Source organism: Cimex lectularius, unplaced genomic scaffold (genome assembly GCF_000648675.2).
Source record: "Cimex lectularius strain Harlan isolate CLEC.00 unplaced genomic scaffold, Clec_2.1 scaffold55, whole genome shotgun sequence".
NCBI classification, from domain to species: domain Eukaryota; kingdom Metazoa; phylum Arthropoda; class Insecta; order Hemiptera; family Cimicidae; genus Cimex; species Cimex lectularius.
In genome coordinates, this window is record NW_019392647.1 from 1,542,023 (window position 1) to 1,569,859 (window position 27,837).

A 27,837-nucleotide genomic window follows, 5' to 3' on the forward strand; every position below is an offset into this window, starting at 1 on the left:
CATATACTTCGTTTTATCCAAATTGATACTGAAGACAATTGCTGCTGTCGTTTCAAATTCCTCATCATAATATATATTTTTCCACTAGGGTTCATCTGGATCGATCTTATTGCCTTTTCGAGGGCCAAATAGAATAGAATGGGTGACAATGGGTTCCCCTGTCTAACCACTTGTAATTTGAAACTCCCTAGACAAGAGGGTCCTGCGGCCTTTTATCATTCCAAATCATTTTAACCAGTCTCATTTGGTTAAACGGTTTGATTTCGGTTTAAGTTTAAAAATTATAAAAAGCTTATTATAAAATATGTTTTATTAACACAAACAAAAAATATATAAGAACATTCGCATTCTATTGGGCTTATTACAAAAAATGCGTATGGCATGTTGATGTTGCTACATCATTCTAGAAAATAAATTAAAATATTGTACAAAAGTAGGAGAAAGAAGGGGAATGAATTAAAAATTAAAACTAGTTCCTGTAAACAGGCTTTCGTGCTCTGTTTCTGACCATGTTGTCAAGGTTGATCTTGTCACCGTTGGGAAAGACGTACATGTTGTTTGTGTAGTCGATGTAGCCCTCGTTGTTGCTCGCTTCGGTTTCAGAATCCCTCTTTTCGCATGGGATGCCACTGCTGTAAGAGTACTCGCGCCTCACACCGTCCGGATCGATATAGCCGTATTTTCCCGAAGTGACACAGTCGACTCCGATAGTCTCCTCTTTGAATGTGCCGTCGTCGTTTTCGAAACCCCAGGTGATGCTGCCGTCCTCATTCTCCTCTCTGTACTTCCTCAAAATCTGTCAAATAAAAAACAAACACTAATTTAAAAACCGTAGGAAGGTCACCAAACAAAACAGTGATATATAGAAAAATTCCAATAATGATTCTAAAAATGCAGAAACAACCCAAGATCTATCTACTAGGAAGAAAACTCAAAACAAACGAAGGAAGCATACTTGGTGGCCGGAAAAGAAAAGAAATAAACTTTTTTAATCAAAAATTCAGTTAAAATAATCACGTTAAACAAACCAAGAACATGTTCATTAATGTATTTTATCTGCAAAATAAGTAAAGTAGGCTGATCTTCTGTACCTGCCTTTGTTATATAAGCATGCAGTTGATATTTAAAAAATCTGCTTCTTCTCCAACTACTCTTAAACCTATCAACATTACGGTCCGAAATAAAATTTTGGTACAGATTCATAGATATAATCACTTCTGCTAGCTGCACAGAGTAGTCGTACAGCACTTGACAGTTTCAAAGAAAGATCAGTTTGCTTGGGAAGTCATGAATTGTGACATCCAGGATTTCTGGTCAAACAAAAGGAACGAAAGAATAGGTGTACATACTGATGATCACTTATTAGTGTCAGTGTCGCCTCTTTGAGCGTTGCAGCTTTCATTTAAGAGGCAACAGATATGTCCTAAAGTGCCTGGGATGCGCTGGCAAAAAACAGGGGTTCGTTAGTTTGGTCTGCATCATAAGCGACGAATTATCTTGCGAGCAGGATAAGGATTTGAAAGTAGAACGACTATTGAATAAAGATCCTAGAATGCCAGCTTGCTTGCAGAATTTCGAAAAATTATGGCGTCTTGTGATCCTGGTCAAACTAAAATGTACTACAGAACAGTTATTGATGACCAGTACACCATGGTTTATGCTTAATTCTTTCTTCCATAAGAATGCTTACGTGCTCACGGTTCAAGTGCCACGATGCACTTCCACTACAAACATAATATATAATTTATTTAGCTGTTGTTAAGAGGTTGGCTTTCATTTAAAATAATCATCTGGTAAATCTTAGTTGACATAAATTTATTGTTTTAAATTGAAAGACATTACATTACATTTGTTTGAAGGAAGGATGTCCATTTTGCAGCGTTTATCGTTTTTGTTGTTGGTTTTATCCGTCAGCGCCCAATACTACAGAGGACGAAAGGCGAAAGAAGGAGAGTTTCCTTATGTTGTCGCCATAAACGGTAGCTTCAAGGTAGCAGGAATTCTGATCTCTTTGGACAAAATCCTCACCAGCGCACATAGGATAGTTAATGAATTGAGAAGGGCTGGGAAATTGACGGCCGTGGCCGGAGTGGTGATCATCTCGAATAAAAAGGACGAACATTACCAAGTGCGCAATGTAATTTACTACAAACCCTATTTCGACTATCACTGGGAAAGACCTTACGGCGTTCTCCACGACATCGCGGTGGCCGGAGTGGACAAGCCTTTCCTCAGAAGCGCCTCTGTGAACGTTGCACCTTTCATCTCAGGGGAGGCGGACGTGTTCAAAACAGCTTGGGACAAACTGGCCAAGAATAAAACGACGTGCCAGGTCGTCACATGGGCTGGCATGAAAGGCAATTCTTTTAACGGCAATTCAGAAAACGATGTGACGTTGTGGGTGCTGAATGCCACGCCTCAGGAGGACGACGATTGCATTACGAGCCTGAACGAAATGTACTCCCCTGATTTCATCTGCGCCTCTTCAGTCGATTTATATCATCAAATAATAACATTAAAGATAACAAGCGGAGTCATGATTTGTAACGGAAATGTTTACGCTATTTACTATTTATTCCATAGCTCTAAGGACCGCGTCCACATGCTCTTGCGGTTATGGCGCTATCTTGATTATTTCAATCTCGGTGAGAAATCCTCTTCAAACAGTCTTCAACACTTCTTTCCTTTCCATCTCTTTGCCTTCATCGTTTACAACTTCTCCCAGAAGCCGTAGGCATGACAAAAACTAAGCACGTTTACCTCAGGATTGAATCGAATTATGGACAGATTGGACAATAAAAACAGATGAAAAAAGACCAAAACAAGCAAATCTGATTTTATTTTTTAATTTTGAAACATTTGATTTTAATTAAGACATTATTGTTCTATTATAGTTAAATCTAGGCAAATTACTTACCGAAACAAAATATACTTCAGATGACCGCCTATATCGGCCTAGTCTATCTTTCCAACAGGACCTTTTATGACAAACATCAGTATCGAAACTGTCCAAAACAGTTAAAAGCCGAAATTCCTCCTTCTAGTATTTGCTTCAGGTATTTGAGTAAGTATTTGAGACGATACTGCAGCTTAATGGCCAGTTTGCAGAAATAAATTTTCAGAAGTATCCTGAGTTTGAAGAAGTTGTAAGGCTCAGATAAGAGAGAACTAGCTCTATAGTTACTTAGACCGCGAACTGAACAAAAAATTCGGATAATCGTATTACTCTCCTGATACTTAAATGAATCAGATTCCAACTAAAGCCATTTCTAAACTAAAAAACACAGTTACTTGTAAGAAATTTTGGGTTTATTACATAAGACAACAGAATCCAGGCACTTTGAAATATGTGTAAAAGTATGAACATCACTGTTGTTCATCTTTATTGCAGCCATCCATAAAGATGGGTTCTGGAAAGTTCAAACGCAACAAGCTTATGGAGAACAACAAGCTTAAAGATCAGTTGTGTACAATTAAAGTATCTTGATTTTTAAATATGTTATTTTAAATTAAAATAAACCATCTGAAAAACTTTAGTTAAACATATGTGGTTTTATTGTGTAAAATTTAAGAACGTTGCTTAAAATTGATTTTGATGAACGGCAGTGTCCAGCTCAAAAAGGACAAAGGGCGAATGAAAACGAATTTCCTTTTTCGGTCTGCATAGTCGGGGAGTTCAAGATTCTAGGAAGTCTGGTCACGTTGGACAAACTCATCACCAGCGCACAGGACCTAGTCCATGGATTAGAACACGTGGGTAAATTGTCAGTCGTGGCTGGTGTGTTGTCCATCGTTGATGTGAAGAACAAAAATTACCAAGTGCGCAGATTAATTTACTTCAAACCCTATTTCGACTTTCACTGGGACAACAATTACGGCATTCTCCACGACATCGCGCTGGCCGGAGTGGACAAGCCTTTCCTCAGAAGTGCCTCTGTGAACGTTGCACCTTTCATCTCAGGGGAGGCGGATGTGTTTAAAAGCACTTGGGACGAGCTGACCAGGAATAAAACGTTGTGCCAGGTCATCGGTTGGGGCGGCGTCAATAGTACAGAACGCTCCTGGTTTGCACCATTTGTCACGACGTTGAGGTTATTCGATGTAACGCTGATAGAGGAAGATTCTTGCAAAAATGCACTGCTACAGAGGTATACCCCCGATTTCATCTGCACCATTTCAAGCGATGTTTCCAGCTATATAGCAGAAGCGACGGGATTTGGTGGAGCTTTGATTTGCTACGGGAACGTTTACGCAAACTACTATCTATATCGTGGCTTTAGAAGAAACCGTATTCACGTATTCGTCCTATTGTGGATCTTGATTATTTTCATCTTGGCTAACCTGGAACGAACGTATCTTCGAGCAGTCCTGAACTCTTCCTTCCTTCCATCTTTCTCTTTTCATCGATTATTATTCATCCTAGGAGTCGTAGGCATGACAGATTCTAAGCAAGTTTGTCCTAGTATTGAATCGAAAAAATATAATAGAGAAAACAAATGAAACTCACGTCTGATTTTTTTTGCCGAATCACAAGATGTTTTCTACTTTGAATCTTATAATGAAGGCACAGCACTAACAAAAGTAAAAAAAAAAATCTAAAAATTTTAATTTTTTCAACGTAAGGTTCAAAGTATATGAGACGGTAAGTAAGTGTTTTACAAAAGACCCTGAAAATTATGGGGTTGCAGGGTTGCAGTCATAGAAAACAATAGAGTAATTTTTTTCCCGATTTACAAACAATAGAAACTTTTTACCTTAAGACAGATGTAATCAACCGACCTTTAGCGATGACATGTAAAAATGATGAAAATGTTCAAATTGCTTAAATAAAAATGCACGTACCTGAGCGGTTGGCTTTTTCTGTCTTGTGGGTTCGTCTTTTGAGTGGACGGCCTGTTTCTGTACGGGTCTTGAGACTTGCTGTTGCCTGTTGAATTGTTGGTTGTGTTGGACTGGCCTGTGCCTTTCTTGCTGATTCCTGCTCTCCTGTTGCGGCCTGGGCTGTCTCACGTACTGCTGAACCTGTTCTTCTTCGACGGGCTGGGGTGCCGGTCTGTGGTACTGAAATGTATCAAAAGGTTATTTGACGTTTAGATGTTCGAGGTTTCGGTTTTTGAAATACCTGCTGTCTATTGGGCTGGGGGAAATCTTCCGGTACGGGCCTGAAAGCGGGAGTAGACGGCTGAGGAGGGAGGGCGGTAGGCTGTGCCTGGATCGTGGGCAAGACTGGGGGTGAAAGAGGCAAGTTTTCTTCTTCAACTTCTTCTTCCATCACGGGTCTCGGGGCAATCTGGACAGGTGGAGGCGGCGGCCTGACCGGAAGGGGCTCTTGGTAAAGGGTGGGCCTCGGCCTCTGCAAAGACTGATCTAGGAGGGGAGGAGGAAGGCGCCTTTGCCCGCCACGTCCTGACAAACGTCTCTGGGGTACAAGTGGAAGGTCATCCTGTTGCTGGAATTGCTGCCGCCTCCTGTAAGTGGTAGTCCTTCCTGCTGGTACAGCTCCAGGAACCACAGGTCGCGGCGGTACAGGACTATCGTACTGCGCCGACACTGCGACTATTATCGCAAACTAAAGAAAACAAATATTTTAAAAATATATTTCTTAGATGAAATGAAAGCTTTGGCAAACCTAACCTACTTACTGAGTGATACTATTGTAAAAACAATAAATAATGTTTATTATATCATAATATACAACCATTTTACAAGGCTCTAAAATTTCCAAATTTTCAATATTATATTGTTTATTAATGATTTGATGAAAGGTTCAAATAACCATAATTTTATGATATTGGTCATCCTTTGACAGGATTTAGCACCCGGGCTTCCTATGCATCCTGCCCAGTACGTACATACTACCTTATACTAAAATTGAACTGTCTGAATATTATTTCAGAGTAAGACAGGGCAGAACGATATCCTCTATCTATCATACCCAAACTGGTGTCCTACAAGGGAGCATTCTTGGACTTGTCCTTTATACGATATACTGCTTACATTTCTATCCTTCCAAAATCAATTCTCACCATTATTACGGTGGTGAACAGGAACGTCACACCTACGGTACACTAACGGGATATCAGTACCCTGTGGCGTACAGGAACGTTACTTGCTAAGTTGTATGAGAACCTACGGCCCAAAAGTGATTTGGTAAGTTTTTTGCCAACCCACGAACAGAATTGGCTGAACTTAGTGAATTTTTCGTTGGTCAAGCGAATATTGAACGGTCACAACATTTTTACACAAAATGAAGCGTCAGGGTATGTATAAATCATTGTGATTTTCTTCCTTTATGCAGTTTGATGAAATCTTTTTCTGTTAATTTAAAAAAATGTAAATTATACGGAGTATGACATAATGCGACTTTTTTAAAGTTAAGAATTAATGTGAAATTCCATTGAGCCGACGAGGTAAAAAAAAACAGAACAAAAATAAAACCGCCGAAGCCGCGTCGCCTTGAACTTTCTCTAAGTTGATATAATTTATAAAAGCATCCTATTCTTTGATTCCTGTTGCTGAACGGCCCCATTCAATGCTAATTTTCTCAGGTCCGCTTTCTAGACTGTTTCCAACCGAATCATCGCTTCGGGCCGTTTCATCTATTTTCTTTTTAATTTTCATTGTTCGTCAAGTTATTTTGTAATAATGGAATGTACTACCAATAATATGGAATTTTTTTTTAATTGTTGAAAATTTCATATCGAGTAGATTTATAAGTGGCAAATTGACAACTTGTAAATTATAAACAGATCTGTCTCGCTCCGATAAATCTACCTCCTTCATGCAACTATCAGACAAGAAGATACAAAGGAACAATGTATAACGATGAAGTTGCGCAACATAAGGTGAAAGCATTTTATTAAGGATAAGGATGATACTTTTGACAAAGCTATCTTCATAAGTGGCTTTTACGTCTACCCACCTAGGGAAGAGTAAGAAGCAAATTTCAACGATCTTCTCGTTTTTCTTAATTTAACAATTCACCAATTGCACAACGCACGGGTCAGTTTTGGCCGAGAAAGCGTTTTATTGGGTAGAATTTTCGACGCCGCAGATTGCTTTCGGTTTTTGAAAAAGGATCTTTATCTCAGCCAAGCGGCCGCAAAGACCTGGAGAAAGGAAGCGACGTCCGGTGAGAGGAGTGCGGTCGAAGCCTTGAAATCACTTCCTATCAGTCATGACAATTACAGGTGAAACAGTAAACCTAGAATGGACTATTTTGTACGAAAAGATCGCAAGTAGCTGCCGATTTATTTATAGCGAAAATTGTCTTTCACCACTCGTTTCTCCTGTAACTGTCACTCCTGTTTTTATGTTCATAGCCTTCTCTCTCTCTCTCTCTCTCTCTCTCTCTCTCTCTCTCTCTCTCTCTCTCTCTNCTCCCTTTCTCTATCTCCCTTTCACTTTCTCATGCTCTCTCTCTCTCTCACTCACTCTCTCTCTCTCTCTCTCTCTCTCTCTCTCCCTCCCTCTCTTTCTCTCTCTCTTTCTCCATTGCATACATACAAACATGAATTTCCTTCCATTTTATATATTTCAAATTATCTTGTCCTAACATTTCTTTCTCTCACATTATCTTTTCTCATCCTTTTATAACGTATCTCACTCTCTCTCTTCATCACACATACACACACAGGCACAAACACAAACCCGAATTTCCTTCCATTTTACCTCTCAAATTATCCATTTTTCTTGTCCTATTATTTCTTTCTCACACATTATCTCTTTTTATTGTCTTAGTAAGTCTTTCTCTTTTTCTCTCCCTCTTGTGTTTTGTAGAGTTTCGTCTTGGGTCCGCTGTTAATTTTCATCAATGTTATGGGATTTTTTTAAAATGGAGGATGGCATTAGGAAAATGAATTTGTATTTGTATTTGTAAGTAGGCTGAGAGTAAGAAATTGTCGGTTCATAAAGATGAACGCATGAAGTGTTGTTGATAGCTCAAGGTTTCCTTATTCTTAAATCCCACCTACCTAAACCGATACTTGCAAACACCAAGGTGTTCTACTTTTATTTATCACATTTTAGCCGGCGTCACCCAGGGAAGCACGTTTGCTTCCTTACTTTTACCCTTAGTCTTTTCTTCACAGCTGATCTCCCATTGAGACAGCAAATGATCCTGAGTTCGGGCTGGATGCAGCAGGTGTGTTGTACGTTTAAATTTAAGTCCGATGTGTGGTGAGTAGTGACCACAACACGACACGCAAGAATGGCACAATTACACAGGAGACAAACACTTTGAGCCCTGAAGATGATCTCAATAAAGATCGAAACGTTGGCACGATAAAGAAAATGTTTTTCTGAAACCTATATCACACCAGACCGCATCTCTCGATTTCTGAATAATTTTAAGTCCTATGTTGTAAGGAGGTTATATGAACTATCGTGGGATGGTGTTTTCGAAAAAAATGTGTAAGTATACCGGGAATTCAGGGCTGTTGGATTCAAAACCGGGACCTTATGCCGGTGTTAACGCCTTAACTGCTGCTGCACCGACGCCCCCGCGATATTTAACTAAAGCTTTTGCCTGTCTCTGGCCGTGGACCTTGTTCCACCAGGTATGTATTCTTAACACGATCCATTTGAAATAAGGTGCTTTTGTATGATAGTTCAAAATTTTACAGAAGAGTTCTGATTCTTAGGACGCTCTCGCTAATTTATCTTTAATCTATCTCATCTCTAGCTTCTTTGGTCCTGTCCTGTCTGCCCGAGAACGAAGCAATATACAGTTTCTTTCCTATTCCTATTTCTCCCTGGGAACTCAAGCAGTGTGTTCTTACACGATTGGCTGCATAAAGAGTTAAAGCTACAATTTTGTTTGTCTAGTTAAGAAAATTTTCAAAGTCGATGACCGAAAATACGCACAATTGAACATGGTTATTGAATGAGTTAATTTGGTTCAATTAAACATTTAAAACTCCAGACACGTATATGTAACAGATTTGATTAGAATTTTAAACAGCATTAGCTTCTGAGATCCCGTTGATATTTAAAGGGTTGACACGTTGGGCAACAGAGCCCCATTTTGAATTTTTACAAAACTGTTTACGAGTCCGGAGAGGCCACTTGTTATCAAACGCCCAAGATGGAAATAAGGCCGGGTGGTTTAAAAACTGAATATTCATACGGTTTTCGTCCCGAGGCGTGCACAGTGGACTACGTGGCTAACTGTCGTGACCATACGTGCGCCGAATGGACTGAGGATCCTCGAGAATACGGAGCCAACAACGGGGTGCCAGACTTCCGTTAACGTTTTTTTAATATTTATGCTTATTTCAGAAGAGGGGACCGCAGCCTGTGAATACGGTAAATACTGAAAGATAAAGAGATAAAATCTCTCTTTCTCTTTATTGACAACCGATTTATACCAGTTACGAAAAATACAAAATACCATCCAATACTCAGGCTATGATATCACAAAAAACTGAATTTTGTTTAAAACAAGCTGCTTTTATTGTTACATGATCTGCTCCACAGGTTTAAAAACTCCAAACTCCGGTCCAATAAAGAGTTCCATAAAAAGCTATAAGCGGATTTTTATTAGATTTTATATAATGGATTTGAAAGATTTGTAAAGGTTTCCTCTGATTCGGTTTACATTCACTCGACGACTGTATTTTTCCTGTTACGATATATAAGTGAGGGATAGCAGTTTCGAAACGGTCGACACGCCCTTTGTTGCGAGATTGACAACAATGAGCAAATAGGAGAAGCACTGTTATACCATTGTATCAAGCCGTTCATAATTAACTCCTTCGGGCGTTCCATCAGCCATTATTGCTGATTGAGACATTCTATTTTCTTCCTGGATGAACAAGACAGGTGAACCAACTCCGTCACATCTGACGCGAATACTCTTTGCAATTGTATAGTTCTATGTGTAAAACAAAAAGGACAGGATGTTTTAGTAATACCTGTTGATCGTTCTTATGATAAATGTTTATGAATGATTGAAACATCAAGATCGCCGATTAGAGGCTGATCGTGGCTAAGGTCAAACGGCGGACCAGATCAAAGCGAACAAAGGTGATTAATTTATTCTTTAACCTTTGCACCCTGCAGGGGGAGCACATCCATCGACGTGCGTATTTCTCTGAGAAAAGGATAAATTAAATAAAACAGTATCGCAAAAGAGATTCGGTAACGCCTGGGGCATGTCCGGGCATGGTACTGAAGACGATCGCACGAAGCAAAAGTTGGAAACAACGCGAACAAACCAACCGTAAATGTCAACAGATAATTTTTTAAGCAATTAAGACTTATAAAATATTATAATTAATTCAATTAATTATTCTTTTTGTGTCTATGGTCTTGACTGAGATGAAATAGCGTCGCAAGCGGGATTCAAACCCACGACCTTCGCCTCAATACGCCACTGCTCTAACCGGTTGAGCTATTGTGACGTGCGTTCGAATCCCGCTCGTATTTGAAATAATTAATATGGTCAATTATGACAGTTAAACATATATGGATTATAATTATGTTTGATATATTAGAAGTTGACAATTCATACAACAATAAAAGTTATCGGCGGTATTCATTTTCAGATTTCCTATTTTAAGAAAAACGTATTGGAGGAAGATAGTGGAATAGTGGAAACAAAGCCACCAACAGGCAGACACCTCTAGGAAAAGAAATTAATGAGAACCTCCGTTTTCGCACTTTTCTACAGACTTTTTTAATTGAATTTTCAAACTATTTAACTTCAATTTTAGATAGAATTTTCTTTCGTTGGTTATTGGACAAGAGATCTAAAATTAAAATTTCATAACAGCTTAAAGTTTGACTTTTCCCGTTGAACGAAGCGTCGAAAGAACGAATTTAGATGGCAACATCTCTCCCAGAGGTTCTTCTAGGGAAGGAAACCAGTGAAAAACCTCTCGGGAGAGATAGTTGGAAATAGCGCCACCAACAGAGGATCTTTCTAGGGAGGGAAAATAGTTTAAAACCTCTCTTGTCAAACCAAGCGCAGATGCAAACGGCTGATTTTTAAAACAATTAAATTTCTCACATATAAAATATTATAATTATATTTGATAAATTATATTAGAACCTCCCTTTTCACACTTTTCTTATTATTTTTATTTTCGATAAGAGATCTAAAAATAAAATTTTATAACGGCTTAAAGCTTGACTTTTCCCGTTGAACGAAACGCCGAAACAAATTTAGATGGCAACATCGCCCCCACAGGCTCTTCTAGGGAAGGAAACCGGTGAAAAACCTCTCGGGAGAGATAGTTGGAAACGCCACCTACAGACGATCCTTCTAGGGAGAGAAACCAGTTTAAAACCTCTATTGTCGACCAAGTGTAAATGCGTTTTTTAAACAAATTTCTGACCTACAAAATATTATAATAATGTTTGATATGAGGTTTGATGAAATTGACAATATATTCATTAATAAATGTTATTAATTTCCAACGAATTGGAATAGAGATAATTGAAAGTAACCCCAAGATAGTCTCTATTAGGAAAAACAATTGAGAAACGTTCGTTCTCATACTTTCCTGTGGACGTTGTGAATTCAAATTTTAATTTTATTTAAAGCTTTTTTGGTCATTTGTTATTTGACAAAGAGATAGAAAAATATAAATTTCATGACGGCGAAGTTTCTGTTCTATTGAAGCAAATGTAGTTGGAAAGATCGCCCTCAACAGACTTTTCTAGAGGAAGAAGCCGGAATGCAGCTTATCACACCATCCAACAAATGTTTTAAATTTTTCATAATTTTTTTATTTAACATAGACATAATTAAAGTATTTGGAAACAAAGCTATCAACGGCCAGACTGTTTTAGGAAAGGAAATTAGTGAAAAACTTCCCTTGTCACACCTTCCTACAGACATTATGAATTCAGCTATTTAATTTTAAGTTTACCTAAAATTCCTGTCATTCGTTATTTGACAAGAGATCTAAAAACAAAATTTTGTAATAGCATAAAGTTTTACATTGATTTATCATTTTTATGTAAATTGCGGTTGGTATTCAAAAGTAGTGCCGAAGGTCGTGTGTTCTAGTCCCTCTCGTGACACTAATTTTCCATTTCAACCACACTTTACATAAAAATTATAAATTTTTTAAATCGTTACTTTGGATAAATAGGACCAACAAAAAATATTTACTTATCCCGATCAACATGAAAAATTCGAAAAAAACCTGTAGTTGGAAACTTTGCAAAACAGACTCTTCTGGGGAGAAAAACCAGTGAGAAAATCCCATTTTCACACCTTCCTACAGACGATTTTTTAAGCTACTTAAGTTTAATGTTATAGAATTTATTACTTCACAACAGATTAAATAGTGCAAAAAGACAAAAAGTTTTACTTTCCCTGTTGAATGTGTACATTATCGAAGAATATTTAGTTGGAAACATCACCCATAATAGACAAACCCATCTAGGGAAGAAAGCTAGTACAAAAACTACCTTGTTCAACAATGCGTTGATTAAAGTTAAACTGAGACAAACTCATTTGTAAAGTTCCCAGAGCTCTGTTCAAATTGTTTTCACATCATGAAATGTTATGAAAGATATTTTCAAGTAAGGTGACATAGCCGTTAGAAAATTGTTCCACTAGAAGGTCTTTTGCATAATTTGAATAATAGAAATAACAGTGATTCGAAAGATCTACTGTTCCCTCCCTCTAGTATTAACAATCTTATAAATCAACAGACCCAGTTTCGAGAAAAAGGATCGTAGTTTTGACGCAACGGTTGCGCAATTTGGAACACCGGTCGGCGGGCGTCCTCAGGCGAAAGTGGGCCCCCGGGTGCTGCACTTTCGCAGCATCAGAAAGCACGGGTATCACGGTCGCAGATTATCTGCATTCCTTGATTGAGGAAGATGGTGGACGAGCCGACCTTGATATCGTGAAGGAAAAATAACATGCAGGCCGAGGCTAAGGCCATCCGAAAGGCGATGCTAATCTGTCCAACCGATCATGCACTTTTATGATGTCCTTTCCCGTTTTAAAACCGAAGTTAATTCCCAGTCTGAAGGATCTTAAGCAATGCTGTTTTTTCTTGACAACAAGAAGTTCGGCTAAAGCTTTTACGGCAAAAGTGAAATATGGCTTTTGATCTTTCATAATTGTAAATGTAATGGTGAATAAAAAAGTCGATTTGTCTATATACAGGTAAACATAATATCCACAGCCTCGTTAAGTTAATAGCTTTCCCTCTTAAGCATAAAGTTTTTAAGCTTTCTATACCGTTCTTCAAATTTAATATAATTATAGAGCTATGCATGTGGAAAACGAACGGCCACATACGGTTTAGGTCTAATTCCTCTTTTGACTTTTCTACGTGCGTTATCATCCAATTGCGCAATTGATAAATTATTACGTAAAAGTCTTGGTAATTGATCAAACCGTGCACACCGGATAGGATTTCCCTTGTACGATTTCAAAAAAAACAACAACAAGAAAACTGAATCAATCGGATACCAATAAATAAGATCTAATGATTTATTCGGTGTATAAACTATATCGAGATCATTTTTTTTTTAAGTAATGACGTTGAATTATACAGACTTGAGAACATCATTCAGAACGCCAATCATGCAGAAAAGTACAAGTGAATAAAAAGACAAAGCTTCTTCATACTTTCTTCAGACAATCCAAGCCGATGCGTCCTGATGAAGCTAGGAAATATGACCCAGTCGTATATCACCATAAGAGCCTTAAGACCCTATCTTTAAGATATTTTTGCAAATCTTGGTAATACGCTGACTAGCTTAAGTAATTTTGAAATAGCTGCTTTTTATTTTCACTCTTCATGTCATCTTCAAGTATTCTTCCAAAAAGTAGTGTAGTTCCTTTACGTTTAGCATTTCTAAGTTCTATGTTATAAACCAAGTGATCGGCTCAAAAGTTTTTACTTTTATTTTCCTTCTATTGTAAATATTGTACTTAAAAAATATTATTAGCGCGGTGTGAGAGAAGACAAGCATGATATAATTGGGGAAGGTTTTGCCCTGGTTTCCCTTTCTAGAAGGGCCTGTTTGTAGCGATTTTTCCAACTTGTTTCCCTTTAAGTATTTTGCTGCTTTCTATTTTCACTCTTCATGTCATCTTCAACTATTCTTCCAAGAAAATGTAGTTCCTTTACGTTTAGCATTTCTAAGTTCTAAGTTATAAACCAAGTAATCTGTCGGCTCAAAAGTTTTTACTTTTATTTTCCTTCTATTGTAAATAATTGTACTTAAAAAAATATTATTAGCGAGATATGTGAGAAGACAAGCATGATATAATTGGGTGAGGTTTTGTCCTGGTTTTTCACTTTTTAATATGTTGTGGCGTTTTTTCCAACTTGTTTCCCTTTTAATATTTTGAATTACATTTTAATTGAATTTGTTTCGAAATTACAAATTACAAATTAAACGCGAATTGAAGTTATTGGATTAAAGGGGATTAATTAATTAACGACAATTATAACTGGAGTAATTATAAAAAAGTACTTTACGTGTTTAGTTTACAATTACATTTTCGTGACTTGTCCAAATAACAAGTACTTATTAAAAGCCCACAATAATTATTAATCGAAAGCTCAATGAATAATAAAATAACGTGACTGAAAAATACAAAAAAAAAAAAACAAATCACACGAACTTTGAAATTTAATCGCAGAATTATTTTAAATCGATTTTTCAATTTTATTAATATTAGGTTTTAGTTAGACAAACTTTTAATTTTTTTAAATAAACAGTTTAAAAATGAGAACCCAACGAAATAGAGAAATTTTTGAGATAAAAACAACTTTTAGAATGGCACTTGGAAGATATGCCAAACAAATATCTATTCTCAAATTTATAAGGAAAGACGTGAAAACCAGGAGGGTCTAAGAAATAAGGAACACCGGTCGAGTTGCCAAAAGTTAAAAAAGTAAATAGCATTCAATGCTAGGAAAATAAGTATTTAGCAGGGCATGGTGTAATGAGAGAGGTTACGCACTGGTTTCCCTCCCTAGAAGAACCGTCCGTTGGTGGCACTGTTTCCAACGATTTCTGCAATGCCTCATAAGTATCAATTATTATTGTCCCAATTATAATTTAAACCATGTAATTTTTTTATAAGTGCGAAAAGAAACAAAATGAAAAAAAATTACCGATAATATTAAGGTCGGGCGTTGATCGCCAAGGTGTTATTTTAAGTTTTAAAACATTATAGGTCAATAACATATTATAATCTATGTTATACAATCGTCGGCCTTAATCTATTTTACACGGTCATAAGTTTTGCATTTTTACATATATATTTAGTACTTTTTTTTTACAAGGACTACAAATTCAATACGTCATATAGATAAACATCCAAAAGTCTGATATTTAAAGAGTTTATGGCAATGATTCCAAGGTTTGAAGATGTTTATTATAAATGTAATAATAATTAAAGAAGCTTATGATTTTTTTCATATTATGCTTATGATGACGGATGAATCGATGAGTTTTAATTGTTCAGAGTATAACTTTCGAAATCTTCGCATGCATGTTTGCGTTTAAGAACAAATCGCGTGCAATTAACTACCTGGATTGTACCTTTAAAACCCACTGGACCGGCCTCGGTTAAAACTCGTATTTAATAAATAGTTCAAGGAAGCTTCATTACAGTTTTATCATTGTCACCGCAGGGCCTTATTTGTGGGGAATTAGCTCAATTATAGCAATCCGCCCGGAATTATGGCTATTTCGTGGTTGGGAGATTAATTGGGCAATTGGTGTAAAACGTTGCGTCAGTATTTCTAAAAATTCACGTACAAACTTGAAAATTTTATCAATCTGCATCTTTATTTACTCAAAATATTTAAATTTAAATTAATCATCATCGTTCTTTTCCTCCCTCCCAGGAGGGAGAGATTTTTAGAGATTGGATTCAAAATTCTAAAACCTGTTATTTAAAAAAAAAAAAAAAAATGCGAAGGTCTTCTGTTCATATAATTTGTCTTTGAGAGCAAGGTTCTCAATCTGTTTAAATGTAATATTGGCTCTTTAAAATTCCAGGCCAGAATTGAAATCTTCTGTTGTTAGGAGATGAGACAAAATTTTTCCAGTTTTTCATCGGTCGATGTTCTTTGAATTGATAGATTATCAAAATAGGTGAAAAAATCGGGTGAAACGAGCTTAAAAACAGACCAAAACTAGGTTTACCAGTTCCGGGTGACGGAGTAAGTGCAGTGGGCGCGGCAAGGCTTCACCTTCAATTGTTTAATTTCTTTAGAACTTTCTGACTGGGAAAATATATCCTGTTATCCTTGCTGGAAAGAAGACGAGCCGGGGAAAAAAAACCATAGCGTCCTTGGCATATGGCGATTTAAAAACAAAAACAAAACAATATATTTTATAACGGGAGAGAGCTGTTCAAAGAGAAAAAGTTGGGACGACTGAGTCGTAACGTCTGTGGCCGTGTGCCAGGGGGAAAAATCCATTGTTTCGCTTTTACGCTTTTGGACTATCGCTTTTTTCATTCGGCCTGCCATGAAACGGGCATGTTGGAAAAAATCTTACAGATCTTTAATCTCTGGATCTAAAACGTTGAATATATTTCAAGGAAATTTTGGTTCGAAAATATTATAAATATAAAGCAGCTACTCCATACCAGGACGTTTGGGTAAATCAGAGAAAAATAATAACATACACTAATTGACCAACCTTATAGAAATTGAGAATAATTAGTGCCTGCCTTGAAAGAAGCCCAAGAAGTTCCCATGAAGACGTTCGGAAGAGCTTTACACTTTACAAGGCTTAATATATATGTTTATTCTCAAGCATAAAACAACAATTAAACCAAAAAGTATTCCTTATAATGCTGATTTTAATGTACTTATTATTAGAAGGAGGGTGTACTCATTGCTTGTTTCCCTCTCAGCTTTTGGAGTGAAATGGAGGGAGGGGAGATAAATAGATACATAGATATAGAAGGAGAGAGAAGAGAGAAGAGAGAGAGAGAGAGAGAGAGAGAGAGAGAGAGAGAGAGAGAGAGAGAGAGAGAGAGAGAAATCAGTTCAAAAATTTTCATATACTGCGCGATTAAAGCCAAGTGTACAGTCCAAATTCTGATTTGAAATAATACTGAATCTCTCAATTGTGATAGTACATTGTGCTAATGAGGGAGGTTTCATGTTGGTTTCGATTCCTAGGAATGACATATTTGTTGGTTTCGCTGTTTCCTCTTCTCAAATAATGTTTTCCTGCAATGGCAAATGTAAAAATGTGTACTTTTTGAAATATTATTATTGAATATCTTTTCAACTTACATATTATATGAAATTAACTATTGTTTTAAGGGTGTAGTCTCGCATGGCGAAAGGGAGGTGTCTTGCTGTTTCCATACTTAGAAGGACCGTGTATTTAATACAGGATGTTTCCAATTGTTTCGATGGTAAAAATGTTTACTTTTGCCAAATATTATTATTGAACGGTCAACTTATATCATGTATAATTATAATATTATATAAGTCAGAAATGTAATGATTTAAAAAATGATGGTTTGATACGGGAGATTTGGAACTAGTTTCAATCCCTAGATGGGCAATTGGTGGCATTGTTTCCAACGATTTCTTCCGTAATATCTATGGCAGTTGCCAAATGTTATTGAATGGTCAACTTATATGATGTATAATTATAATATATAAGTCAGAAATATAATGGTTTAAAAAATGATGGTTTGATGCGGGAGATTTTGAACTGGTTTCACTACCCTAGATGGGCAGTTGGTGGCGTTGTTTCCAACGATTTCTTCCGTAATATCTATGGCTGTTGCCAAATGTTATTATTGAATGGTCAACTTATATCATGTATAATTATAATATTGTGTAAGTCAGAAATATAATGGTTTAAAAAATGATGGTTTTATACGGGAGATTTTGAACTGGTTTCACTCCCTAGATGGGCAGATGGTGGCGTTGTTTCCAACGATTTCTTCCGTAATACTTCATAAATATCTACGGCTGTTGCGAAATATTATTATTGAATATCTAATTAACTTATACAATACATAAAATTAAAATACTAATTTCCCTAAACAGTTCGAAAATTGTTGATGGCCTATTGCCAACATTTATTTCCTCTCAATAGGATATGTTATGTTATATACCGTAGGAAATCATACTCTTTTCGTGCATATACGAAAATCTCAAAAGGAAATCTCAAGATATAGGAAAATTGCTGACCTTCTTGTCCTTTAAGTAGGCGGATTTTCATTGGCCAAGACTGTCGTTGACAAAATATCGCTTGATTTCTAGAATCACGCCTTTATTTTTAGATATTCCTAAATGCTGGGTTAATAGACAAAATTGTATTTTATATAACAGAATATATTGCCAATAATTAACCAGGGCTATTTAAATGAGGTTGGAACATGTGGACGGAATGCAGGCCGAGCAAGGACAAATGAGATCATGGGACTTAGTGAATTATTCCAAGACCACTTTCCCTTTTTCAAAAGGCTACAGAATCACACATCGCGAATGTCCTAAGAATCGAAATCGCCCGAAAAATTCAGAGTGGGCAGGAAGGAGGAGGGGAGAAAGTAAATCCAACGTAATCTTATCCAAATCTAAAAAAAAACAACGTTCAAATTAATCCCGGCGTCTTGATTTGAAGTTGTTTGAACAAAACGAAAGGTCAATTTGTCCGTATGGACGGCTTTCACTTCCTGATGCGAAAATAGTATAAACCAACGCATACCGAAGATCTTAAGCAACATTAATACGCAAAGTTCGCGGTGTCGGTCGGACGTCTGGACGTAATCGGGTCGCCCATGGTTACCGCTTATTTCCCCTTGGTCTATGCCCACATATAATTGGACGCAATCTGGAGAAGTAGATGGTGTAAAATATTAAATTAATCGGTAAGGAAGCTACAAGGAGAAAAACTTTACGATGAGAAAACAAAGAAAAAGTGTTAACATTAAACTTGTTTGTTTATGTATACAATTCCAAATTATAATGAAATTTACAATCAAGGTGTGACAGAAAGATAAATCGTTTATCAAAATTACATTCAAATCAAATTTCCAGTTGTTACAAAGAGTTGGAGGAATAGTTTGGTGAAAATACCACATTCGACCCAATTCTGCGGCTCAACAGCTCATAACGCCCCGATTACAAAATAGCTATGCAGTTATGTGAGTGGGATCGGCATCATTGGAATGCTTCCAATCCGAATAAAATCCTTGCTCGTATAAAAGCGGATCCGTTGGCCAATCGAACACTGTGAAATCGAACGGAGAAAACATTTCTCAATTCTGCTTTCAGCGCGCTTCCAGGAGGTCGGCTTTTCTCTGTCCCTTTATCCTGGTAAAACAACTGGACTTCTTTATTAAGCGAACAAAAAGCTAGAGAACAAAAATAATGTATCAACTTTGCAATCAATGTGAATCATTTGTACATTAATAAAGAGTCTGACCACGGCTGAAGTGTATGTAACGAACCCTGTATAAAGACTCAGAATTGGGTTTGCACTGTAGACACGAAAAAAACAAATTAAAAGCTGAAGGTACAAACAAGATTAATGTAGAGAGTAAAGTTAATTTTACAACCTTCAAGAAAGTAATGTTTTCACTTGCTTAAGAATGGACTTACACGAAATCTTCTCACCAGCCTCCAGAATCGGGTAGACTGCTGACACATGGGCAAAAACACGAAACCGAAGAAAAAATTAAAAGAAGTAAGACCACAAAATATTTAAAAACTGATGATAAAACAAAAAGAATATACAGAGCTAAGTAGAGCTAATCCTATAATTTTTGTCGGAGAAAAAGATCTTCTCACCAGCATCAGAATAGGGCATACACGAGTTCCACACTCCAATTCCATGATGAATTATTTAAAAAAAAATTAACACACTAAAAAACAATTGCAGATTGAAGATAAAAACAAAACCATATTAAGAAATAATGAGTTAAGTATTAAGTAAGGTGGAAAAAGAAATCCTATCACCAGACTACAGGATAGGACGTAGACGGTTGACTCAAATGCAAAAAGCCAAAATCAAAGAAAAAATGAAAGAATTTAAGATCAAAGAAATATTTAAAAAGTGATGACAAAAACGAAATCAACAGGGCTAAGTAGAGTTAATACTATAATTTTTTGCCTGAGAAAAGTATCTCAACAGCATCAGAATAGGGCATACACGAGTTGCACACTGTCGAGTCCATGATGGATTATCAAATCATTTAACACCTAAAAATTAATTGCGGGTTGAAGATAAAAACAAAACAGAATTGAGAAATAATGAATGTTAATAATAAGAAGGAAAAAAATTCTTCTCACCAGACTCAGAATAGGGCGTACAGGTTGACACATGGGCAAAAACACAAAAGATTATCAAAAGATTAAAACAAATTTATTTAAAAAAAAGCTGAATTAAATATAAAATTAGTATAAAAGGCTAAGTAGATTTAAGTCTATACATTTTAGACGAAGAAAAGAAATTTTTTACTAAATTATTACGAAAAAAATTTAAGCCAGTAACAAGTAATTTCCGAATTAAGGTAAAGACAAAATTTATAATGAAATATTTAAAGTTATGTCAGCCCACTTAAAATTGAGAATAATTTAGACGCATCAGATTTAGGATATGGCATAGACGGTATACCAAAGGAACCATGAATTATCAATAGAAAAAAACATAATGAAAACAACGCAGAACAATTACAGATTATGATTAAAAAAAGTAATATAGAGGTCAATCCATGTTTGAGATTTAAGAAGAGAAAAGAACAGTCTTTGCGGGCTCAGGATAGGACATATACAGTTGAAGTTTAACGTGGTTTTTTTTTTGGGAGGTGGCGGATAACTTGGTCATTTCAGCACCGTTTAATGTGTTATTTATAAACGGGAAGGATGTTGTTACAGGTAAAATATAAGCAATGTAAGGTTTGAATGTATGTCTTAGTGTGTCTGAGTGGTTTTATGGAATATTGTCAAGACGACTATCTTCTTAGGTGTATTTTACGCAGATCGAGATGTTGATAAAATCAATTCAATCAATATAAAATCAATAAAATCAATCAATAAAGGCCCATTTTTCTTCTGAAACAGTGGGTTTTAGCATACTGAAGACCATAAATTGCTATAAAATTCAGACGATAATGACATATCCTTAAAACAAAACTAGTTTTTTTTCTACATACTCACTCTCGATCAACCTTGAGTCTAGTTGATCATAATCCATGAAAATATTTTTATTTCACGGCCTGAATGGCGTCAATGAAAAGTGTGACCGGTTTTGTCGTCTCGGTCGTTTAACGACCACCCATTTGAACAATCTCCGAACTCAGAAAAGTTGCCTTTTGGAGCGTGGGTGTGGCTTATGCAACAACACCTAATCGATTATTATTTAATTAATATTGTAATGTTAGTAGATTAATAACAGCATTTAAGCAATAAACTAACTCATGGCATTGTTTCTCCATTGATATAGAGGCACGTTAAAGAACAATGCTTTTATAATAATATTATTGCGAGACTTTGTAAAGAACTTGACGTAAAAGTGATTAAATCTGTTAATTTTGTTACTGGCAAGAAGTTCAACCGTGCCAAATTGATCAATTTAACAGTGCATGGAACCCCCCCCCGTGTTTAGGGATCGGGTATACCTTCAAACCAGTTGGTTTACTAATCATAAGCGGGTTTTGTGTGGCGACACATTTCAAAGCGGTGTCGCAACGCGCATCATGTCTAAAGGATTTTTCAATTTTTCGAACACGTTGGAGCTTTCGGGAAAGCTCTCGTTTTCCAGTTCCGCAACGCTTTTTCACCCCTTCCGTCAGGCTCATTTCGGTTTTCAAAAACGAGGAACCGGTGATATAAATTATTCATTATGTAAAAAACATCCACAGTCCTATTGGTAACCCGACCGGCAAAAATAGGAAGAATGTCACGCTTCGTGGAAAAAAAGTAACACGTAATTTCACTGATTGAAACCAATATTGGAAAATGAACAATCAATTATAACCGGATTACGTCAATCCATTATAAAATAATTTATACACTGACTAACCAAAGCTATCATCATGAATATTTTAGGTTAAAACAATGCAATAACCACAAGTTTCCAAATAAAAACTCCTGTCAAGAATGAAAAATTTAAGAATATAAAAATGCTTAGAACGCAGAACCAAGCATGTTTCACAACCAGCAATCATTTGAAACAAACGAGTTTAGGTTTGTAATGGATCTGCTATTTTACAATCAAATCATCAGAAAAGGTTGTCAGAGATATTCATCACAAAAATGTACAATGACAATTAATTAGAATAGATTATTTTTCTAAATCTTTCGTATAATTTTTTTCTAGCAACATGCCTGCATATACATATATACAGGTGTCCTTGTTAGATGGCCCGGCTGAATTTCTCTTGAACCAATGACGCTATAAAAAAAAACAAAAAATAAATTTTTAATATTTTTTAGACTAGGTTTAAATTTTTACCTTTTTTGTAGAAAAATTATACAGGGTGCCTCAGGCCCAGATCAACTTCAAAATTTCAAATTACAATCTGACAGATCATCAAAAAAAAGTCGTAAAAAATCCTTTAAAATGATGTGTCTGGATGTATAGAGTCGTATTTGAAATTTTGGAGATGAACTGGGCTTTACGTACTTTGTATAATTTTTCTCCATGAAAAGGTAAAAATTTGAAACTAGACTAAAAAATATTAAACAGTATTTTTTGGTATACCGGTATTGGCTCTAGAGAAATTTAGCTGGACCATCTAAAAAGACACTCTGTGTATAAAAAATTTATGATTATTAGGGTGTGAAAGAGGTTTTAAGCTGGTTCCCTCCCTAGATGTACCGTCTTTTGGTGGCGATGTTTCCAACTATAACTATACTTTTTTTCTTCTTTTTTCAATGTAAAACTTTAAGGAATATTATTAATTAATTTATACATTTTGAGATTGTATACAGGTTAGTAACTGAATTTGTCAAAAATTTAATCTGAAACTCAATGTTTGGCAAGCAAGGTTTTATGCTGGTTCCCTCCCTAGATGTACCGTCTTTTGGTGGCGATGTTTCCAACTATAACTATACTTTTTTTCTTCTTTTTTCAATGTAAAACTTTAAGGAATATTATTAATTAATTTATACATTTTGAGATTGTATACAGGTTAGTAACTGAATTTGTCAAAAATTTAATCTGAAACTCAATGTTTGGCAAGCAAGGTTTTATGCTGGTTCCCTCCCTAGATGTACCGTCTTTTGGTGGCGATGTTTCCAACTATAACTATGCTGTTTTTCTTTTTTTTTCAATGTAAAACTTTAAGGAATATTATTAAATAATTTATACATTTTTAGTTTGGCAAGCAAGGTTTTATGCTGGTTTCTTCCCTAGAAGGATCGTCCGTTGGGCGCGATGTTTTTAACTATCACTGTTTCGATTTTTTCCTCTAATATGAACCGTTAAGAACTATAGTTGAATATTTTATTCAATTTCAGATTGTATAAGATGAAAATATTAGGACTCATATTTGCCACGCTAGAGGTTCTGAGTTCGAATACCTGCAGAGCCACTGTGCTTTTTAATTAATATTGGTATGAAAAATGCATTGTAAAATGCACCCCTCGTGTGCGACCCAACGTGCAGTTGAACGATGTTCTCCTGTGTGATAGGAATTACTTTACTTTCATGTAATTCAGGAATTGAATTATTTAAGCTTTTTGTCCGAAGCCCACGGTGAGAAAAGGGACGCTATGTCCTTGTTTCTGTTGAGACGAAGGAACGAAAAATTTGTTTATTACCGCTTTCTTCGCGATGTCCGCAATCGACCTTGCACCAATAGTCCAGTGTCCTTTTACTTGTAATTAAAGACTAAATGGGAATAGGACAATTATTTATGACATTTGGCCCACTGGATTATCCCAATTTGCATATGTTTCGAAATCAAAACTTGGTCAGTTGCTCATCTCGTCGTCCAGAAAGGGCCCGAGGTGCCGATATTTAAGACAAATTGGCCATAATTGGCAGAGAAAGGCTATTGTATATTGTCGATGTATTATGTAAAAACAAAAGCACAGCAATTTTGAACAAAATTACAATTTTGAAAGTGATTAACAACAGATCAGTTTATTTTACAACCCTTGCTATTTATTGTTTACAACCCAATAACTGCTAGAAAGCATTTTATATAAGAAAAAAATAAGTTGACAAAACAGACAAAAAGTATAAATTATCAAGGATCAAATTATCCAAAATAAGAAAACGAGTTTGTGAAGATTTAAGATATAAAAGTATAATTATAGGTTAAGTGGTAATAAAAAGAATATATAACTGACAGTTAGAGTACGAAAATCAAAAAGCTATATAATACTGATAAAACCTTTTTAAACTTAAAAAACAAGGCGTATTAAAAAAACTAAGTTGTGTTTAAATAAAAATAATAAATGAAATCCGGTTCGTCTTCAACCGGGCGAGAATTTTTCGTTTTTTCCGGCCACGCAACGATCCGCCGCCCTAATCCGGCTAATAGGCCTGCTACAATCCGTGTCTCCGAAGCTGAATTTTTTTGCTGTGTTAATCTCCTGGAAGCGCTCGGCCTAAAGGAAAAAGGAAAAGTGCCGTGGAACGGGTTCGTTGTCTCTAGACAGATCGGTAACCCCGATCTCCCGGCAGGCCATGACGTGTATTAGAAATGAAAAATCCAAACACAAACACAAGAAAAATCACATACATACACACATCTCAGATCAAAGGACAAATCGCCAGCATGACAGTTTTTACGCGGCATGGGTGAACAGGGTTCACTTTCATTCCACTACAATCAATCATCAGTTACACAAACTCAAAAAATCAGATAAACAAAAAGCGAAAAATGGCGGACCCATGATTCTTCCAATACTTATATGCATTTATGATTTAAAACTCAATACCATTTAAACTAGCGTTGTTTTGTTTGCTGTCTTCTTATTTTTGCTGCCCCTTAGATATAAGTAATTCTATTGAAATAGACCATTTTCTTTCTTGTAATAATAACAATAAAGAGAAGAAGAAAAAGAACGAAAGAACGAAAATTATATTTTTTTACTGGAAATGTCTAAACAACCAAATAATATATATAATCGATTAGGTTTCGTGGTCCGTTTGACCAAATAAATTCTTTTCAATTAATTAACCTTTAAGTAAGGTATTAGTTGAGATAAAAAAGTCAGTGTCACGTGCGGGATTCGAACCCACTACCTTCGGCTAAATACGCCGCTACTCTACCACTTGATCCACTCGGAAACTAACTTCCCATGTTTTCATTTCAACCAAAATCTAGTTATTCTTTCAGGATTCAGGGAAAGGAAAGCCAAATTGTTTGAAGAATTAGACTATGTAGAAATATTTGATGTGGGGATTGTAATGACTGTTTTATATGTTATATGTTTTGTGTGATGTGATGATGATGACTTCGGAAGTCACGATAGTTCAAGTGGTAGAACAGCGGCGTATTTAGCCGAAGTTCGTGGGTTCGAATTCCGCTCGTGACACTGACTTTTTATCTCAACCAATACCTTACTTAAAGATTAATTAATTGAAATATAAATAATGTATAAGCGTACATTTTTTCTGGATCCTCATTTGTAAATACTGATTTATTTTCAATTTTGGCTTATAGAATTTTTTTTAGTAAATAAAAGTATTATTTAAAATATGTATTGTAGTTTGATGATAAATCAAAATGCGATTATTGTCGGATCTATTACGTGAAAGGACAAAACATTTTGATCGGGCTAATTTATTTCCAGTTGATTTATTTGGTGGCTAATTGTTATATTAAGCTTTTTAATTCTTTACAAGATGGATTTTTTTCTATAAATCCATAAAAAACTCTCATAAAATGCATGTCCAACTTAGCTAAAATAATAATAATAATAAATTTAAGTAAAAATTGATACTTAAGAGACGTAACATTGTTTATCCACCCGTTCAGATCTTCCGGAGACTTTAACGACGCCGTCTTTCTTATATACCTCGGGGAAAATATTGATTTAAACAGAAAAACTATGTATAAGTCGGCTTATTACATTGCCTTATTGTATGTTGAGCAAATGTGGAAGGTATTTTTTGTAATCCTCTTTGACACCCTTTGGGTTTGGAAAAATACAATCTTTTAAAAAAATTTCTCGTAACATTTGACGCCACCAATTTTTTTTAGGCATTACTGTTGTGAAATATGTGTAGAAATATTATTGGTGTATCTTGCAGCATATGCTTATTTATTATAGTGGGTGAAAAATGGCTTCTGATAAATAAAAATCTTAACAAAAAAACCAGCGAAAATCGCGTCTTCATAAATCAGCACCGATCCTCTCTGGGTTATATAACTATATAATCTTCTGACAAATTTACTCTTACCTTTGTCAGATTATTTTTATTATTTTTCTTTGACAGGTTATGTATAAATCAAAAATTTGACATTTAGTCAAATTTACATGGTCAGACTATAAAAGTCCGGACTTAACGACTGACAGTGAGGGTATGAAGGTTAATTAAAATTAACAGAATGAAATGCAAGGTGCTTAAGAATCCAGTTCTGGTTATGGCCTAATATCAGCAATTTCAGATATTTTTCTCCTAAAATTAAGGCCAAAATATAAAGTGTGACCGTGCAAAACATGTATTTACATTTTATGATTTGAAAAAGCTTTTTAATTCATACATAGATTTGTTTTAGGGGGGAGGGATTTTTAAAAAAATTTCCAATTTTTAGGGAGGTAAAGTTTGCTTATGCTACAAAAATTATTATTTTATATTTATTGCTGGAAAAAATCTTCATGGCATTTCTAATTTTAAGTTATGAAATATTATTATTATTATTATACAGGGTGTCTTTTTTTAACGTGCGCCAGCAGGTATTCCCTTTTTTTTGGACAGTTAGAAATAGTGACCAATAATAACCCCCCTTACATTTTGGCACTGATTCCAAAACCGTCGTCAATTTTTTTTCGACGTCAATTAACGTCGGTGTTTTTTTAAAAATTTCAAATAGAAACCACAAATTTTAAAATTGTTTCCTGAAACTAGATTTTTTCTAAGAGGAATGTGTACCACAACTTTGGAACACCTCCAAAATTCTCCGATCTGGAATTTTTTGAACAATGCGAAAAATGCAGGTGTTTATCGAGAGGATTATTTTGGTAATAAGAATATTTTATTTTAATAAAGGTTCAAAAACTTGATTCAAAATTTGATCAAGACTGAGAACTTTCACTAATTTTTATTATGAGAAATGGTTACGTTCAAAGACTTTTTTAAATTATTATGTTTACCTACCAACTTCACGGGACAAAAAAGAAATGGAAACTTGCGTTTAATAAACATTATTTATGAAATTTCCTTAATTTTTTGGTATTTTAACATAATCCCGGAGCCATCAATTTCGGAGGTGTTCCAACGCTGTGCTAGTCATTCTTTTAAGAAAAAATTTAAAAACTTGGGGTTCTCATTTGAAATAAAAAAGCGTCATCGACGTGCAAAAAATTGACGACAGTTTTAAAATCTGCACAAAAATGTAAGGGGTTACCCATCAAATACACCTTTTGTGTCTATTCAAAAATATAGGGGAAATCTGCTGGCGCATGTTGAAAAAGACCTCGTGTATAAACTCAAAATGCATTTTCCCAAATTAAAATTTTACAATTGCCTAATTTGCAAAATATTTTAGTAAAAGCACGCATTATAAAAGAAACATTATAATAAATGAAAAAAGTTCATTAAAACCTAAACTACCTTATCAAGTGTAATTTTATAATTACTTACAGAAAAAATTAACAATTTCATATCTCTTTCCTTTTGAATGATAGTTGTTGGCACTTGGATGTTAAACTGTTGGGAAATGGAGGAGGCCTGGTGCGTTTT

At 35.5% G+C, this 27,837-nt stretch overlaps 1 protein-coding gene across 1 annotated transcript; it reads right to left on the reverse strand.

The window, feature by feature from the left end:
- Positions 1-291: 291 nt before the first annotated feature.
- LOC106668165 (putative uncharacterized protein DDB_G0294196) lies at positions 292-27,837 on the reverse strand. Its single transcript, XM_014396676.2, has 4 exons — positions 27,739-27,837; positions 5,123-5,569; positions 4,843-5,061; positions 292-796 (listed from the first exon to the last, which is right to left on the reverse strand). The coding sequence occupies exons 1-4, from the start codon at positions 27,757-27,759 to the stop codon at positions 470-472; spliced, it is 1,014 nt and encodes a 337-aa protein (XP_014252162.1). The 5' UTR covers positions 27,760-27,837; the 3' UTR covers positions 292-469.

Excerpts from the sequence above, each read along its gene's own strand:
- LOC106668165 (XM_014396676.2), bottom strand. The coding sequence starts at position 27,759 with ATGAAATTGTTAATTTTTTCT. Across the intron at positions 5,570-27,738 it reads TGAAATTGTTAATTTTTTCT|TTTGCGATAATAGTCGCAGT; the intron begins GTAAGTAATTAT and ends TGTTTTCTTTAG. Across the intron at positions 5,062-5,122 it reads CCCAGCCCAATAGACAGCAG|TACCACAGACCGGCACCCCA; the intron begins GTATTTCAAAAA and ends GATACATTTCAG.